At 44.3% G+C, this 17529-nt stretch overlaps 1 protein-coding gene across 2 annotated transcripts; it reads right to left on the reverse strand.

The window, feature by feature from the left end:
• Positions 1 to 487: 487 nt before the first annotated feature.
• On the reverse strand, positions 488 to 3917 carry LOC124678285. Of its 2 annotated transcripts, none has more exons than XM_047214199.1 (7): positions 3657 to 3917; positions 2907 to 3377; positions 2648 to 2831; positions 2526 to 2558; positions 2157 to 2281; positions 957 to 994; positions 488 to 771 (listed from the first exon to the last, which is right to left on the reverse strand). In XM_047214199.1, exons 1-5 carry the CDS (start codon positions 3677 to 3679, stop codon positions 2240 to 2242), a joined length of 753 nt encoding a protein of 250 aa, XP_047070155.1. In that variant the 5' UTR covers positions 3680 to 3917; the 3' UTR covers positions 488 to 771; positions 957 to 994; positions 2157 to 2239. The 2 variants fall into 2 exon arrangements, with proteins under 2 accessions (XP_047070155.1, XP_047070156.1); XM_047214200.1 differs by having other exon boundaries at positions 1129 to 2281.
• Positions 3918 to 17529: the final 13612 nt, after the last annotated feature.

Genomic DNA, 17529 nt, shown 5'->3' on the forward strand with positions numbered 1-17529 from the left:
CTAACGCTAGGACACCATTAGCTGCTATATCAGAAACATTGCCAATCCATTCAATAAGCAGGATAATATGGCTTATCAATGCAGACACAACAATCACCTTCCTAAACATAATGCTCCAACTGCATCTAATGTACATAATATAGAACTCTAGGGCCAAGTTACATTTTCTTCAGTTGGGGAACAACAAGCATTGATAGAATATTGTCTTCATCTAACTATCCCATCAACTACTTAAAGGGGAATTCCTAAGAAACGAGACAAAAATGTGCAGTCTTACTGAGGCATTCTCATGCCAAATACAATTAGGCAGTTATTGTCTATTGGATGGAGTTCCACTGACTATGGCAAACTATTAAAAGAACTAGAACAATCTAAAGCATATCCAGTGAATAAGCTGTAACAAAATTCAGACATAATGTATCTCGTTTTGCATGTTCACGAGATTGGCGTTTCCAGTAAGGTTCAGATTCTACATGATATTTAGGTCTTGTTTCATAATTGGTTAGCGGTTTCCATTCAATCATATTCACGTGATGCAGGTGTCACCATACGTCCAAAGATTGGGGTTTACAGCATACGCAAGAACTTCCATAAACAAAGTTATGTAAACCCATATAGAGACCAGCAGCAATCTCACAAAAAAAACACGCTGCAATCTGTAACATCACTGGTACCACATCTCCCTCGATATAGAAGCCCTTGTTCCAGTAACTTCAGGGTGACAAACACTTGAGAATCCCGTGAGGAGCAGCATCCATACAGTCGATGTACCTGAATAAAAAGGAGTTGATATATTAGCATCCATACATCAGCATCTTAACTCTCTCATTATCATTGAACAAATCATGGAGTAAACGAAACCCAACAACACTGATGCCCATAAATTTTACAAAAAGTAATAGTACTGCACTTTCAAAACAAATTGCATGGCAAACATAGAGACCAGAAAAAATTACCTATCAGTTGATACCTCTTTCCGCAAATCACAAACCACCTGGTATATGTATAAACAAAAGAGACTGTAAATAATATGCATAATATACCAGAAATAAAATTGGCAGAAAAATACACAGGAGGGAGGCATGTTGCGCAAGCCTAACTGTTTCAGAACACGAAACACATTCGTACATGGGATTTCCTCATGCTGCATCTTTCGATAGTGGCAGTCCACGCTCTCCATCAAGGTCTCGCGAAAAACACAAGTCACGTCATGATTGCCCCATTCCCTGGACACCTTACAACTGAACCCAAAGGAATCTTCCTGGTTCACCTCACCAATCCCCCGGCCATCAGATTTCAAGATCTGCTCCTTTACCAACTTGACCCATTACCCGAGTATAAATACATGCAACATTTTTCAACAGCGGGTGATCGGATATTCTAGTGAAAGGTACCGACTGCAAAGATTTGGTTTCCAGCTCCATTTCATTCCTCCGGTTACATGATAAGTAATACTGAGAGTGCTCACGCAAATTAACCAGCTTAATGAGGCACCAACATAAGACTAAGGAAATATTAATTCTATCGACAACGAATTTAACCCCACGGTTGCCTGCAAGGCTGCAATATTCATCCATCACCTTAATCTACTCAACAGAGTCACGAATAGCACAGTAGAACATAAAATTGATAAGATAGTGCACACACTTGCCAATAATGGTCTATAACAAGCCTAACAAACTTTTGCTCAAGATTGTCCCAACTCATTTTTTTCTGTAAAACAGACTGTCAAGGGATCAAACCCAACTCTAAAATTATCTAACCTCTTTGGTACCGTATAGTGAAATTAGGAGAGATGTGTGATCAAACAAATTTATAGGACAGAGAACAATCAATTCTAACAAATCCAATCCTACCATAAAACCGGGTATTCTAACAGACATGCAATTGTTATTATGCTCATCCCTCAGTTTAAGTTTTTCTTCAAGTAGCAAGTACTAGAAAGACAGTTTAATGCAACCTTCTAGGCATCCATGAAGGGGGCTAGAGATGTTGTCGGGGCTAACCCCAACAGGTCCATGTTTGTGCTCTAAAGTATTTATAGAAGATAACTAATGTACATTCTTATATGTGTTATTTGCCTCATGTATATACAAAAGCTAATGCACTTCCAACTGTGGAGCATGCAATTTAGGTGATACATTTCAGGTTTCTACCTCTTGTGTACCGGTCGTTGGCTCCAGGCTACCATCTCACAGGCAAGGGAGCCCTTGTGCTATATTTACACAGTGCCAGTGCATCATCTGATCAAATTAATCACTTGCTCCATAGTCATAGGAACCTAAAATAGAAAATAAGAAGTAAAGTACACAACTGAGATAATAATTTTGTTGATTTGATTTTTCAGTTTTCAATATGTATAATACATGTGAGATACCATGCTGCATAGCATTGTGGGATGATAATGATACTAATTGCAAGTCACCAGTTACATCGGTATCTAGAAAAAAAAAGCTTGGAGGGAGTAGTAACTGTGTGCATGTGTGTGTGCGTGAATTTAAGCTCAAGTAAAAAACTTGACTTACACGGAGATCGAGACCAATGCTGTGTTTCAAGACCTGAAATACAATCATGCTGAGTGAGATAAAGATGTAATTAGCTAAGAAAAATGGTAAGTTAGCTAATAGTTGAACTAAAAGAAAAGTACCTGCAGAATTGTATCACAGGAAACAGCAAAACTTTCGCCGCGTCGACTTGAAACGATAAGCCCGATAACACCATTCAATGATAGGACAGCACCACCAGACATACCATCTATTACCACACAGTCTAGAGATACGTGGTTAAGTTTGACGTCATTGAAAGTCGTCTTGTAAATTGTTCCCACGGGCCTTCAAAAAATGCTATAACATAAGGTTTGTTCACAGGCAGGGCAGAGGTTTCAACAGCAAAAATCGAATTTATACCTGACAAACCCTGGGGATGTAGCAGGCATCCTGGTAATGTTGAAACCAGCAAAGGGCGTGTCTGGTGAATTTGGGTCCAAAGCGATCGGGTGGCCATAACCAACCGCCATGACATGATCTCCTGGGAGGCAGTTAGGAGCAAAATGTAGTGGGGGCACACTCAGTAATCCTGGAACTCTAAGTATAGACACATCCATGGCAAAATTTTGGTATATAATGCTCGCAGGTAGCTCCTCAATGCCCTCCGCCACCATTGTTCTTACATACAGCCTATCCGTAGCCGCCACTCTGCCCAGAATGTGATCACAACTCAGGATAATAGACTGATTTGCCTGTTTATCACTTCTGATTACAAAACCGGACCCTAAACTGGCTCTCCCGTTTTGTCTAAACAGAACGACTAAGACAACACTCTGCCTATCCTTCAATGCTCTGGCCTCAAGTTTCCCGCAGGGCCTGTTCTTCGACATACTGTAAAAGAAATCTTCAATTTAAACATGTTGCCACTTGGCGTCGAAAAATAAAGATTAAATTGGGGGAACTAGAGCACACGGATGGCTAGTAGCAAACGGCGGCTAGCAGACTACATAAAATAAAATAAAAAGTATATGTCGCGGCGTCTGCCCCGGGATTTGAGCTTGGCTCTGCAGGGGAAAGTAACAAACAGCTATCCAACTTGGGGACAAAGACGCGAGGACAGTTTGCACCCCGGACATGAAGAACGAGGAGGAAGGGAAAGACGGTGCTCACGGTGCTGCGGCCGATGAATCCATACAGGCTCGACGAAGACGAGGTAGACGACGTGCGCTCCTCTCGGGCGGACGAAGACGACGTCGGCGATGCCGTTCGAGGAAGTTCCGGGCTCCGGTCTTCGACGAGGAGGATGGGGAGGATCGCGGCGGTTCTGCTCCCGTGCTCGGACGGAGAATAGGACGACGGTGGCGTCGGGGAGGTGAGGTTTTCTCTCCTCTCGGGAGGGAGAGAGCGGCGGGCGGCGGCGCAATGTGAGGGAGGAGGAGTGATAGGGTTCGGGCTCGCTTTGCTAATGGAGAAAAGCAGAGGAGGAGCTGCGGCCTGCGGGGCGTGTGTGTGTGTGGCGGCGCGTTTCACGTGCTGGAAGCCTGCAACGATGAACAGTGGAGGACCGGTCTCCTCACAGCGAAAAGGCAAAACGCTGATTGGTTCTTTGCTGGACTAGGGGTGGTTCGGGTTGGACTTGGGTAGAGATAGGCTAGATTAAATTTCCTTTTTCTTTTATTTTATTTGATTTGATTAAAAACCTCCGTTTTGAATTTGAAAACAGAGAGAGAGAGAGATGGAAAGGGTTTAAAAGATTTTGAAATACCTGCAAGTTTTCAAACAAACCGTGGGCTCCCATACCTGTTAATGATGATCAAGATGCTCTGGACCTCTTTAAAGCAGGTGTCTACATCAAACTCGAGGACGGTAAACGCGCAAAATTCTGGACCGATAAGTTGCTGCCAGGAGGGCGGCTGTGCATGAGGTTACGCCGATCTTATTCTCCTTCGTCCGTAACTCTAGCATCACAGTTGCACAACAACAGGTGGGTTAGAGATGTTCAAGGTGGGCTCTCAACTCTCACTCTTGAGGAGTACATGAAGCTTTGGGACATGGTGGGTGAACCAGATGGACACAACGGTTTGGCGTTGTACTGATGGTACGTTCTCTATCAAGACAACTTACCAGCTCTACATAACTTTGCTTGTGCCAAACCAATCTGGAGGTCAGAAGCACCGATCAAATGCAAATTCTTCACATGGTTAGCAGTCTACAGAAGGTGCCTCATTGCAATCTTGAAAGGAGAGGCTGGCCTCATTATGCGATTTGCTCCCTCTGCTCATGTGCAAATGAAGATTGCACTCACCTTTTGTACATTGCCGCTACACACTCCAGGTTTGGCTCCGCCTCCGCGACTGGGCAAATGTTGATTTCCCGATCCCTGGAATAAGATTTCAGAGTACAGAAGAGTGGTGGCTGACGGCTAGGAAGTTGGCTCCAAAGAAAATTTGCCGCGATTTTGATACTTTTACCGTTCTTGTGCGCTTGAGACTGTGGAAAGAACGTAACGTGAGTATTTTCCAGCAGGAATATAATCTAGTGAATCATGTTTTTTAGCTGATAATTGAAGACCTCCATGCTTGGAGGGCAGCCGGCTGCATAGTTTCTTTCTAGTGGCAACTCCGCTTTGTCTGGAAAGCCAGTGGAGTGAGTGCCCTACCATATAGTGGTAGATGTTGTGCCGGTGGTGTATTTTCCTAGATCCTGATAGGGTTCTTTATGTGACCCTTTTGTACCATGCTATGCCTTGTACGCTGATCTCTTTTCTTCTAATAAAAAGTCCAGCCTCTAGCCCTTCGAAAGCTTTCAAACAAACCAACTTCCCAAGTTTCAAAAGATTTTGTGTAAAGTTAGTTGGATTCATCAAAAATAAAAAAGAGGGAGTGAGAGAGGTTTTAATACAACCTTTTATAAGAAACTTTGGCAAAACCCATTGGATTTTGGGTTGGACAAGAGCAAAGATTAAGAGAAGCAAGACTAGGGTTACGATTTGGTTTTGAACATCACAAGTGAGCAGCCCCATCGATGGCCACGATCGAGAAGATCGATTGATGAGGGCCCTCAAATCCCAGGGGCCGCGATTTTTTTATGCAGCCCACATACTTATGTTCGGCAGCCCAGGCCTAGAAAGGAGCGATCGATACTTCCCCGCCCCCAAATCCATTCGTGATCGATCAGTTCGCGTTCCCGAGAGCGTTTTCCACGACGTTTCGATTGGAGTTATGTTTGGCTGTTCCATGTCGCGCGGCATGCGCGTGGCCACGTGCGCGCCCCCTCCTGGATCCTAGTCGACTGATCCAATCCTTCCTCCTGGTGGGCGACCCAGCATCATCCGATCAGGATCAGGTACGTTACCTACCAAATACCAAATATCGATCTAGCACAGTAGCATGGAGCCATGGCCCGAACTTCTGATGTTTCAGTTGAGAAACCTCTGATTAGTAGAATAGTAGAGCTACCATACAGTAGTTTGTAGTCAACAATTAGTCATGTACTTGATACCTTATTTTGTTAATTTGTTAAAAAGGAGAAATAATGAGAAGAACAAAGTGTCTATCCGGTGCTGAAAATAAGTAGAAAAGGCGGAGATTAGACGCAGTAGTTCAGTCTCAAAAGGGTGCTCTAGACAAATTTGTCGTGAAAAAGTCTCAAACAAATTCCAAAAATCAAAGTCTGGTTCTATTGTTGATGATGGTCATGATGATAATGCTGCAGAAGTTGAGGTTCATAATGATGGGTTCGTTGCATGGAAAACAAAAAATTTCTACCGTGAACATGAACAAAAACCAAGATCCAATCTAGGAAGAAGCAAGATCTAATCTACCAAGATCGAAGCAACGAGAAGGATGTGAGACTAACCCTCGAACATTCCAAAGCTTACGAGATTAGATCTCGTTGTTGATGTAGTCGATCGTCCGTGCTGCAATCCGACAGCACTTCCGTACTCGGTCGTGCGTACGGTGTTGATGAAGCACGTCCTCTCCCAGTTCCAGCTGGCAGCGGAGGTGTGGTAGATCCCCTCGAAATCCCAGCAGCACAACGGCGTGGTGGTGGTGGTGGTGGAGGAGAAAGGTTGCATGGCTTCGCCAAGCCGGAGCAGACTAGCGGTGGAGGAGAGAGATCGGCGACTAGGGTTTTTGGGAGAGGGAACCTTGGGGTGGCCGGCCATCCTCCTCACCTCTATATATAGAGGGAGGGGTGGCTAGGGCTGGCCCCACCTCTCTCCAAGTCGCACCAAGAAGGGGGAGGAGATAAACCTCTCCCCAAACCTTTATCTCTTATTTAAACCATTCAAATCTAGGCCATGTAGCACTCACGTGGATCTAATCTCTAATTTAAATCACTTAAATCTTATCTCTAAGGGACTAGCCGACTTGGGCCCACATGTCATAGTGTGCCTGGCCCACTAGGCCATGTAGCACTCACGTGGCCCCTCCGGGGGTGGTGGGCCCACCGGTGGCCCTCTAGAACCTTCTATAAGCTCTGGTCTAAACACCGAAACTTTTCCCGAACCCCGGAAGATGACTTCCATTATATGAATCTTATTCTCCGGACCATTCCGGACCTCCTCGTGATGTCCTGGATCCCATCCGAGACTCCGAACAACATTTGGTCTCCATCTCATATTCTGAAGCTACTATACAACATCGAACCTTAAGCGCGTCACCCTACGGTTCGTGAACTATGCGGACATGATCGAGATTCCTCTCCGACCAATAACCAATAGCGGGACCTGGAGATCCATAATGGCTCCCACACATTCAGCGATAACTTAGTGATCGATTGAACCATTAACATACGATACCGATTCCCTTTGTCACGCGATACTTTACTTGTCCCAGGTTCGATCATCGGTATCTCCATACCTAGTTCAACCTCGTTACCGACAAGTAGACTTTACTCGTACCGTGGTATGTCATCTCTTGTGACCTAGTCACATGCTTGCAAGCTAATTAGACGACATTCCACTAAGAGGGCACAGAGTATATCTATCCGTCATCGGGATGGACAAATCCCACTCTTGATCCATATTCCTCAAATCACACTTTCTGAATACTTAATCCCATCTTTATAACCATCCATTTACGCAATGGCGTTTGATGTAATCAAAGCATCCTTCCGGTGTAAGTGATTTACATTATCTCATGGTCGAAGGACTTAGGTAACTATGTATCGAAAGTTTATAGCAAGTTGAACTTAATGACTTGATCTCATGCTACGCTTATTTGGGTGTGTGTCCATTATATCATTCATCCAATGGCATAACCTTGTTATTAATAACATCCGATGTTCATGATCACGAAACCATAATCGTCTATTAATCAACAAGCTAGTTATACAAGAGGCTTACTAGGGACTCCTTGTTGTTTACATAACACACATGTATCAATGTTTCGGTTAATACAATTATAGCATGGTATGCAAACATTTATCATAAACACAAACATATTATAATAACCACTTTATTATTGCCTCTTGGGCATATCTCCAACAGTCTCCCACTTGCACTAGAGTCAATAATCTAGATTACATTGTAAGGTACCTAACACCCATGACGTTCTGGTGTTGGTCATGCTTTGCCCTAGGGAGAGCTTTAGTCAACGGATCTGCCACATTCAGATATGTGTGTACTTTGCAAATCTTCACTTCACCATCTTCGATGTACTCGCGAATCGAATGAAAACGTAGCTTGATATGCTTCAGCTTCTTGTGTGACCTTGGTTCTTGTGCATTAGCGATGGCACCCATGTTATCACAATAGATGACTGACGGGTCCAATGCACTAGGAACCACACCAAGCTCAACAATGAACCTCTTCATCCATACCGCTTCCGATGAAGCCTCCGAAGCCGCTATGTATTCAGATTCAGTTGAAGACTTCGCCACCGTGCATTGCTTGGAACGCATTCATCTTACTGCAGCACCATTCAATATAAACACGTACCCAGACTGAGACTTAGAGTCATCAGGATCAGTGTTCCAACTTGCATCGGTGTAACTGGTTACAACAAGCTCTTGGTCACCTCCATAACAAAGAAACATATCCTTAGTCCTTTTCAAGTACTTCAGGATATTCTTGACCGCTGTCCAGTGTTCCAGTCCTGGATCACTCTGATATCTGCTGGTCAAACTAACAGTATGTGTGATATCGGTCTAGTACACAACATGGCATACATGATAGAGCCTACTGCCGGGGCATGGGGGATCTTGTTCATCCTCTTTCTTTCTTCTGCCGTAGCCGGACCTTGAGTCTTACTCAAGACCTTACCTGGCAACATAGGCAAGAACCCTTTCTTGCTTTCATCCATTCTAAACTTCTTTAGAATCTTTTCCAGGTATGTACTTTATGAAAGCTCTATTAGGCGTCTTGATCTATCTCTATAAATCTTGATGCCTAAAATGTACGCTGCTTCACCAAGGTCTTTCATTGAAAAACACTTATTCAAATAACCTTTAACACTGCTTAGAAGTTCTATATCATTCTCAATCAATAATATGTCATCTACATATAATATCAGGAATGCTACAGAGCTCCCACTCACTTTCTTGTAAATACAGGCCTCACCATGAGTCTGTACAAACCCGAAGTCTTTGATCATCTTATCAAAGCGTCGGTTCCAACTCCGGGATGCTTGCTTCAGTCCATAAATGGAACGCTGAAGTTTGCATACCTTGTCAGCATTTTTAGGATCTGTAGCGACCTCACCCGGTAGGGTGCCGATCTCTGTGCGTATCTGTGGTAGTCCCTGGATCATTCACTAGCACACACAGTACAAGATGTAATATCACGAAACAAAGGTCTTTATTACATCGTATGATCCAGAATTTACATAAAGATTTACAAATTGCATAGCACAAGGCTAGCTATCATCAGAGTTTTGCAACGAACAAACTTAGACAGCATGGAGTCCTTCGTCTTCATGTGCCACAGGCGATCATGTTGAGGATGGACTCGTAACCCCTAACGTTTCCTTACACATCGTCTGGAAAACCTGCAACATGATACGTTGCAACCACGAATGGTCAATACATTTGAATTGTATTGGCAAGGGGACACTAAAGCTGATAAATTCCCAGTGAGTCAAGTGATAACTAAAGTGGTAACACTGCTCCTACAACAATGAACCAAGGACCATGTAAACTGGTAATTCAACCATGGGTCGCTAAAAGTGGTAACACCGCTCCATCAACGGTGAACCATGAGTCATTCAAACAGGTAACACTGCTCCATCAACAGTGAACCATGGGTCATTTAAAGTGGTAACAGCGCTCCATCAACGATGAACCATGAGTTATTCAAATAGGTAACACTGCTCCATCAACAGTGAACCATGGGTCATTAAAAGTGGTAACACCGCTCCATTAACGGTGAACCATGAGTCATTCAAATAGGTAACACTGCTCCATCAACAGTGAACCATGGGCCATTAAAAGTGGTAACACCGCTCCATCAACGGTGAACCATGGACCAAACAAAGTGGTAACACCGCTCCATCAACGGTGAACCAAGAGTCATTAAAATTGGGTAACATCCGCTCCATCAACGGTGAACCATCCAGATCATTAAAGTTATAATGTTGGTCCATTCCCTTCAAAGTCTACACGTCGAGGACCAAAACCAACTGTGATTTATCCAAAACGGTTTGCATTTCATGTACTAATTTACTAACTAAAACCCATTCATCATCATCGTCATCAAATATCTTAGCATCATACCCATTTCCCGTCTACAAGCATATCCAAGCAAACAACTCCTTTGTTGGTGTCTACTAGATCAGTCAAGATAACAGGTGGCTATCCTAACTGGGTTTGCATAGCATAATTTTCCTACACAATAATAAAACTCTAGGGATTTTAGGATCAAAGTGTCACTTACCTTTTTGGTAGTCGATGATCATTCACTTCTCTCGTCAAAAACGCGTAGCTCTCCGTTCAAGCTAAATAAAATAAAATTAACACAATATAAACACACCATTCCATAAATAGCAAAAGCAAGCAAGGGAACAATTGAAAAGATTTGTTATTCATTTCATTTAGTCTTTATTTATCTTATGGCTCAACGGCGAAGGAATGTTGCGGCATGAGATTATATTGAAAAGGTGGACCAAAGATGCTAATGGATAAACGGATTTAAGCCCTTGTGGTATGGTGTAGAGTATCTCCAAACTTGATTGGTAAGAGGAAAATCTAAATTAAGATATGTCACAATTTACTCAAACAACTCAATTATAATTTGAATATTGTGAACTAAAACAAATAAGTTTGGGATAGGTATGATAGGTATTGGGATCTGGTTCGCGGATCCTATCGAATAACAATGGTACAACAATGAGATGCGGGGTAGAGTATCTCCATCCCACTATAGCAAGCTAAAAGTCTAAAATACGACATGTCACACTTTACTCAAACAACTCAGTTGTTAATTGAATAATATGAACTAGGATAATATGTTTTGGAGAGATGTGATCATGAAACAAGATGAATGTGTCTAAATGATTTGCATAATGGAAGAACTATATTGCGGTCCATAGAAATACCGCGAAACAAAGCGTGTGAATCCGACATGAAAAATGTTCAGAATGATCTAGGCATTTTACTGATTCCAACGGTATAAAGTTTGTCGAAAACCGACGTGTAGAACTCAAGGTATGAATTTTACAATACGCGGTTACAATTCTAGTGGTGTCCGAAAAGTTGTCCGATCAAGTTGCTCGGATGGAAAAACTTCCTACACAAAAATGGTAGAGAATATAATTAGAAACTTAACGCAAGAAGAATCATCTTAAACCGAGTTACAAATCTGTAGTTATTAAATTTCAAAGTTTGTAACGTTGACTAGTAGAATCCATACAAACTACACCGATCGATCCGAGTTTTTTTTTAATGTACTTGGCAGGACTTAAGAGGCCGGTAGCTGTTGAGTTTTTGAGATTAAAACGGATCTAGTCTGAATCACAGAAAAACGATCACGATGGTTATACCAGTAGCAGCGCGAGGTCGACAGCGACGAGGGCGCAACTTCGGCCGTTGATATCGGGCGAAGTACTCCTAGCGCTTGGCGAATTGGAATAGATTCGCTGATATGTTGTTCCTCGTAGTTAGGTTGATTATGGTGTGTGCAGCTGATCACATCGATCTTCGTCCTTCCCACGACTTGGCCAAGGTTCCAATAGATGGTGGCATCCGGGTGAACTGAGCGGCGGCGTCAGACGTATCAGTATTCAGTACCTCCTGCTGCGAAATTGGTCGGTTAAAAAGGGCAGGGAGATGTGCATGGTCAACAGGAAGTGGATGGAACGGAATAAGGACCTGGTACCCCATGATTACCTCGTCACCGTCGTTCGCCCGAGTTCCTAGCAACAAGGGGGAGCGGACGGAGTTACGGTGACGCTGCAAACAAAGCCGATGTAAGGCACGACCTTGTCCAGTGTCGGGAATGATCCCCAGTATGCTAAAGGCATGCTAAATCGGATGGTTTGAGCCATCGAAATATCGATTTAAAGGTTGTTTCGGAGAACAAAGGTTGGATCGTGGTTAAGTGAACCATACCGGTATCCTAGGAGGGGTATACCGGAGCCGGCTAAGAAGGTACCGGACTGCTGGTACAGGCTACACTGTAGCACGTCGGCAGGACTGGTCAGTGATGCTCTCAGTGGCTAGAAGACAAAGATGAGCGAAGCACCTCAGCTTTAAACGAAGGCATGACGCCAAAAGCAAATGATGACGTAAAAGGTACCGGAGGATGTCACCGTTCCTGATTAAAGGTTTACCGGTATCATCCGGGCCAAAGTGGCTTTGTAAACTAGTTTGTCTAGTCAAAGATGTCATTAGGGTTTCCTAGGGTTTCTTCCCCTGTAAGCCACCCTCTCCCCTATATAAGGAGAGGGAGCACCCCCTTGTGCGGGTAGGTGATAACAGAGGTCTTGCTAGATTCATAGCTGTTAGAGAGCACTTGTAATGTACATCTTCAATCTCTGGCCAAGGACAAGTTCATCAATAAAGATACCTGAATCCATCCGGAGTTCATCTCATCCTTACCAAAACCCTCCCCCGAATCCTCTAGAGCACATTCGGCCCCAGGTTAAGCCATCTCATGGCATCTGTCTGTTCACCACGACGACAGTTGACGCCCACCGTGGGGCCAGCAGTTATGCTTGCTGGAGTTCATATTCGGGCGGGCCTCCTCACCATCGCCGGCGAGCGTGTCGTCACCGCGCTCGTCGACCACGTCTTCGACATGGACTTCATCAACGACAACACGGGCTGCTTCGCCAACGGAGTTAAGTTCCCCAAGAACGGCCGCATCATCGAGTTTGGAAGCTTCCGCGTCTACTACAGCACCGTCCCCGAGCGCCAGTGCCTCTCGCCGGTGCTGGTAGCTCCGGACCCGCCAAGGTCTACGCTTCGCAGCGGCCACGCCGCCGGTAGCGTCGAGGTGCTGGTGGTTGGCGCGGCTGACGCCGGCAAGGGAGCTGCGGCGGAAGGCGCGGGACAAACGAGGTCCACGCGCACGGCCAAGCCGCCGACCGAGCGCAACCAGGAGGTTGCAGGTGCATCTACAACGCCACCGGAGACTCCTCTTCAAGCGGCCATGAGCGTGCTAGCGACGCCCATCGCGCAGAATATCGATCCGGCTGCGGCACAGGCGGAACTGGAGGCGCAGCGCCAGAAGTTGCTCTCCGGAGGCGCAGACATCATCCGTGCGCAGCGTGAGCTGAACCTGACCCTACGTGAGTATAACGCTGCCCATGGCTTTGCTTCCGTTAGTGCTCAGGCTGCTAGAGTACCGGAAAACCGGCTTAGAGCTCGTAATCTAGACCAGGATCTGCGTAAGGAAGTTTTTGCCGGAAAAAGTGTCTCTGCGTCGCTGAGCATGGTAGAGAAACCTAAGTATAGCAGTCCGGATAAAACCATAAAAGTTGCTAGGGTTGCAGTAGAGCTGTGTGAATCGCTTACCGGAGATGCTCTGGCAAAAAGCAAGAACGTGTTAGGGAGTTGCCTGACATGATTCAGGAACAAAACGCTGAGCAACTTGCTAAGGTAAACAAAGTTGCGGCTTCAAAATCTGTGTGTTCCACAAAAAATGCCGAAAGCAAGTCCCAGGGGAAGGCATCGTCCCCCCATCCGGACAAGAGAAAAGAAAAAGAAATGAATGTGCAACAAATGACTGTGTATGATTCGGTACTTGCCGGAAAACAACAAGCCGGGCGACACGAGGCCGATAGAAAAAATCAAGGGGCAGTACGCGGGTATGCCGGAAAGGGCTACGCCGGAAATGATTATGCCGGTAGAGAAGGAAGCGGGCAAAACTATCGCGCAGCAAGGGCAGTGTATGTGGAGGAGGAAATGCCTCCGCCAAGGTACCGGCAGGCAAGGGTCGCGGTACCGAAACGTTATGATGAAGCAGATTCAGGAACTGAAAGAATTGCAGCCTACCGGAATCCTTTAGGAGAACGGTTAGGAGAAAGATGCCTACCAGACCGGGATGCGAGGCACAGGCTGGATAGGGTATACTTGTCTGAAATGATCGAGGCAGAAGGTCCTCCGGGCCCAAGGTGCTTTGGCCCACGAATCATGAGAGAGGAAGCACCGGTTCGCAACTTCCAGTTGCCGCGTGACACAAAAACGTATGATGGCACTACTAATCCGGAAGACTGGCTCGCGGACTGATACGTCTCCGACGTATCGATAATTTCTTATGTTCCATGCCACATTATTGATGATATCTACATGTTTTATGCATACTTTATGTCATATTTATGCGTTTTCCGGAACTAACCTATTGACGAGATGCCGAAGGGTCAGTTGCTGTTTTCTGCTGTTTTTGGTTTCAGAAATCCTAGTAAGGAAATATTCTCGGAATCGGACGAAATCAACGCCCAGAGTCTTATAATTGGACGAAGCTTCCAGAACACCCGAGAGCCGCCAGAGGGAAGCCCTGGGGGCCCCACACGCCACCCTGGCGCGGCCAGAGGGGGGCCGCGCCCCCCTAGTGTGTGGGCCCACCAGGCCCCCTCCGAGGCTGCCCTTCCGCCTACTTAAGGTCTCCGTCGCGAAAACCCTAGGACGTTCGACGAAACCAGAGAAAACCTTCCAGAGCCGCCGCCATCGCGAAGCCAAGATGCGGGGGACAGGAGTCTCCGTTCCGACACGCCGCCGGGACGGGGAAGTGCCCCGGAAGGCTCCTCCATCGACACCACCGCCATCTTCATCAACGCTGCTGTCTCCCATGAGGAGGGAGTAGTTCTCCATCGAGGCTCGGGGCTGTACCGGTAGCTATGTGGTTAATCTCTCTCCTATGTGCTTCAATACAATAATCTCGTGAGCTGCCTTACATGATTGAGATTCATATGATGATGCTTGTAATCTAGATGTCATTGTGCTAGTCAAGTGGGTTTTACTTATGTGATCTCCGGAGACTCCTTGTCCCACGTGTGTAAAGGTGACAGTGTGTGCACCGTGTGGGTCTCTTAGGCTATATTTCACAGAATACTTATTCAGTGTAATGAATGGCATAGTGAAGTGCTTATTTATATCTCTTTATGATTGCAATGTGTTTTGTATCACAATATATCTGCGTGCTACTCTAGTGATGTTATTAAAGTAGTTTATTCCTCCTGCACGGTGTAATGGTGACGAGTGTGTGCATCGTGTAGTACTTGGCGTAGGCTATGATTGTGATCTCTTGTAGATTATGAAGTTAACTATTGCTATGATGGTATTGATGTGATCTATGCCTCCTTTCGTAGTGTGAAGGTGACGGTGTGCATGCTATGTTAGTACTTGGTTTGGTTATGTTGATCTGTCATGCACTCTAAGGTTATTTAAACATGAACATCGAATATTGTGGAGCTTGTTAACTCCGGCATTGAGGGTTCGTGTAATCCTACACGGTTAGTGGTGTTCATCATCCAACAAGAGGGTGTAGAGTCTAGCATCTATCTATTTATTCTGTTATGTGATCAATGTTGAGAGTGTCCACTAGTGAAAGTATGATCCCTAGGCCTTGTTCCTAAATACTGCTATCGCTGCTTGTTTACTGTTTACTGCATCTTTACTTCCTGCAATATTACCACCATCAACTACACGCCAGCAAGCACTTTTCTGGTGCCGTTACTACTGCTCATATTCATTCATACCACTTGTATTTCACTATCTCTTCGCCGAACTAGTGCACCTATACATCTGACAAGTGTATTAGGTGTGTTGGGGACACAAGAGACTTCTTGCATTGTGATCGCAGGGTTGCTTGAGAGGGATATCTTTGACCTCTTCCTCCCCGAGTTCGATAAACCTTGGGTGATCCACTTAAGGGAAACTTGCTGCTGTTCTACAAACCTCTGCTCTTGGAGGCCCAACACTGTCTACAAGAATAGAAGCACCCGTAGACATCAAGCACTTTTCTGGCGCCGTTGCCGGGGAGGAAAGGTAAACGGCACACACACACCGGACCTCGGCAACAAGCACTTTTCTGGCACCGTTGCCGGGGAGGAAAGGTAAAAGGCACTCATACTCCGGTCCCAGGTAAAGTACTTTTCTGGCGCCGTTGTGTGTGTGCTCGAAGCTATTTCCTTTAGATCCTGCAATTGCATCTTTTTGTTTCTTGTTTACACTAGTTTGGCATAATGGACAACAATGAGCTTCTTATTCTATTTCCTGATTTAAGACATGGATGGTTTGATGCGAAAATTAAAAAACCCATGGAACATATTAGTATGAACACTTTGAATACCATTGTTGCTAATGATATAGAAAGTTCTAAGCTTGGGGAAGCTGGTTCTGATGAGCATGATCTTTTTAGTCCCCCAAGCATTGAGGAGAAAATTTACTTTGATGATACTTTGCCTCCTATTTATGATGATTATAATGATAGTAGTCTTTTAGTACCGCTCTGTTATGGAGGATAAATTTGATTATGATTACAATATGCCTCCTATATTTGATGATGAGAATAATAATGATAGCTACTTTGTTGAATTTGCTCCCACTATTACCAATAAAATTGACTATGCTTATGTGGAGGGTAATGATACTTTTATGCATGTGAATAAAGATGTTTTATGTGATACTTATATTGTTGAGTTTGCTCATGATGCTACTGGATATTATTATGAGAGAGGAAAATATGGTTGTAGAAATTTTCATGTTACTAAAACACCTCTCTATATGCTGAAATTTTTGAAGTTACACTTGTTTTATCTTTCTATGCTTGTTGCATCATGCTTCATGAATTTGTTTATTTACAAGATTCCTTTTCATCGGAAGCATGTTAGACTTAAATTTGTTTTGAATTTGCTTTTTGATGCTCTCTTTTGCTTCAACTACTATTTCTTGCGAGTGCATCATTAAAACTGCTGAGCCCATCTTAATGGCTATAAAGAAAGAACTTCTTGGGAGATAACCCATGTGTTTATTTTGCTACAGTACCTCTATTTTATATTTGTGTCTTGGAAGTTGTTACTACTGTAGCAACCTCTCCTTATCTTAATTTTGTTGCATTGTTGTGCCAAGTAAAGTCTTTGATAGTAAGGTTCATACTAGATTTGGATTACTTGCGCAGAAACAGATTTCTTGCTTGTCACGAATCCGGGCCTAATTCTCTGTAGGTAACTCAGAAAATTATGCCAATTTACGTGAGTGATCCTCAGATATGTACGCAACTTTCATTCAATTTGAGAATTTTCATTTGAGCAAGTCTGGTGCCTCAATAAAATTCGTCTTTACGGACTGTTCTGTTTTGACATGTTCTGCCTTTTATTTCGCATTGCCTCTTTTGCTGTGTTGGATGGATTTCTTTGTTCCATTGTCTTCCAGTAGCTTTGAGCAATGTCCAAAAGTGTTAAGAATGATTGTATCACCTCTGAACATGTGAATTTTTGATTATGCACTAACCCTGTAATGAGTTTGTTTCGAGTTTGGTGTGGAGGAAGTTTTCAAGGGTCAAGAGAAGAGGATGATATACTATGATCAAGAAGAGTGAAAAGTCTAAGCTTGGGGATGCCCCCATGGTTCATCCCTGCATATTTCAAGAAGACTCAAGCAT

Source organism: Lolium rigidum, chromosome 7 (genome assembly GCF_022539505.1).
Source record: "Lolium rigidum isolate FL_2022 chromosome 7, APGP_CSIRO_Lrig_0.1, whole genome shotgun sequence".
NCBI lineage: Eukaryota > Viridiplantae > Streptophyta > Magnoliopsida > Poales > Poaceae > Lolium > Lolium rigidum.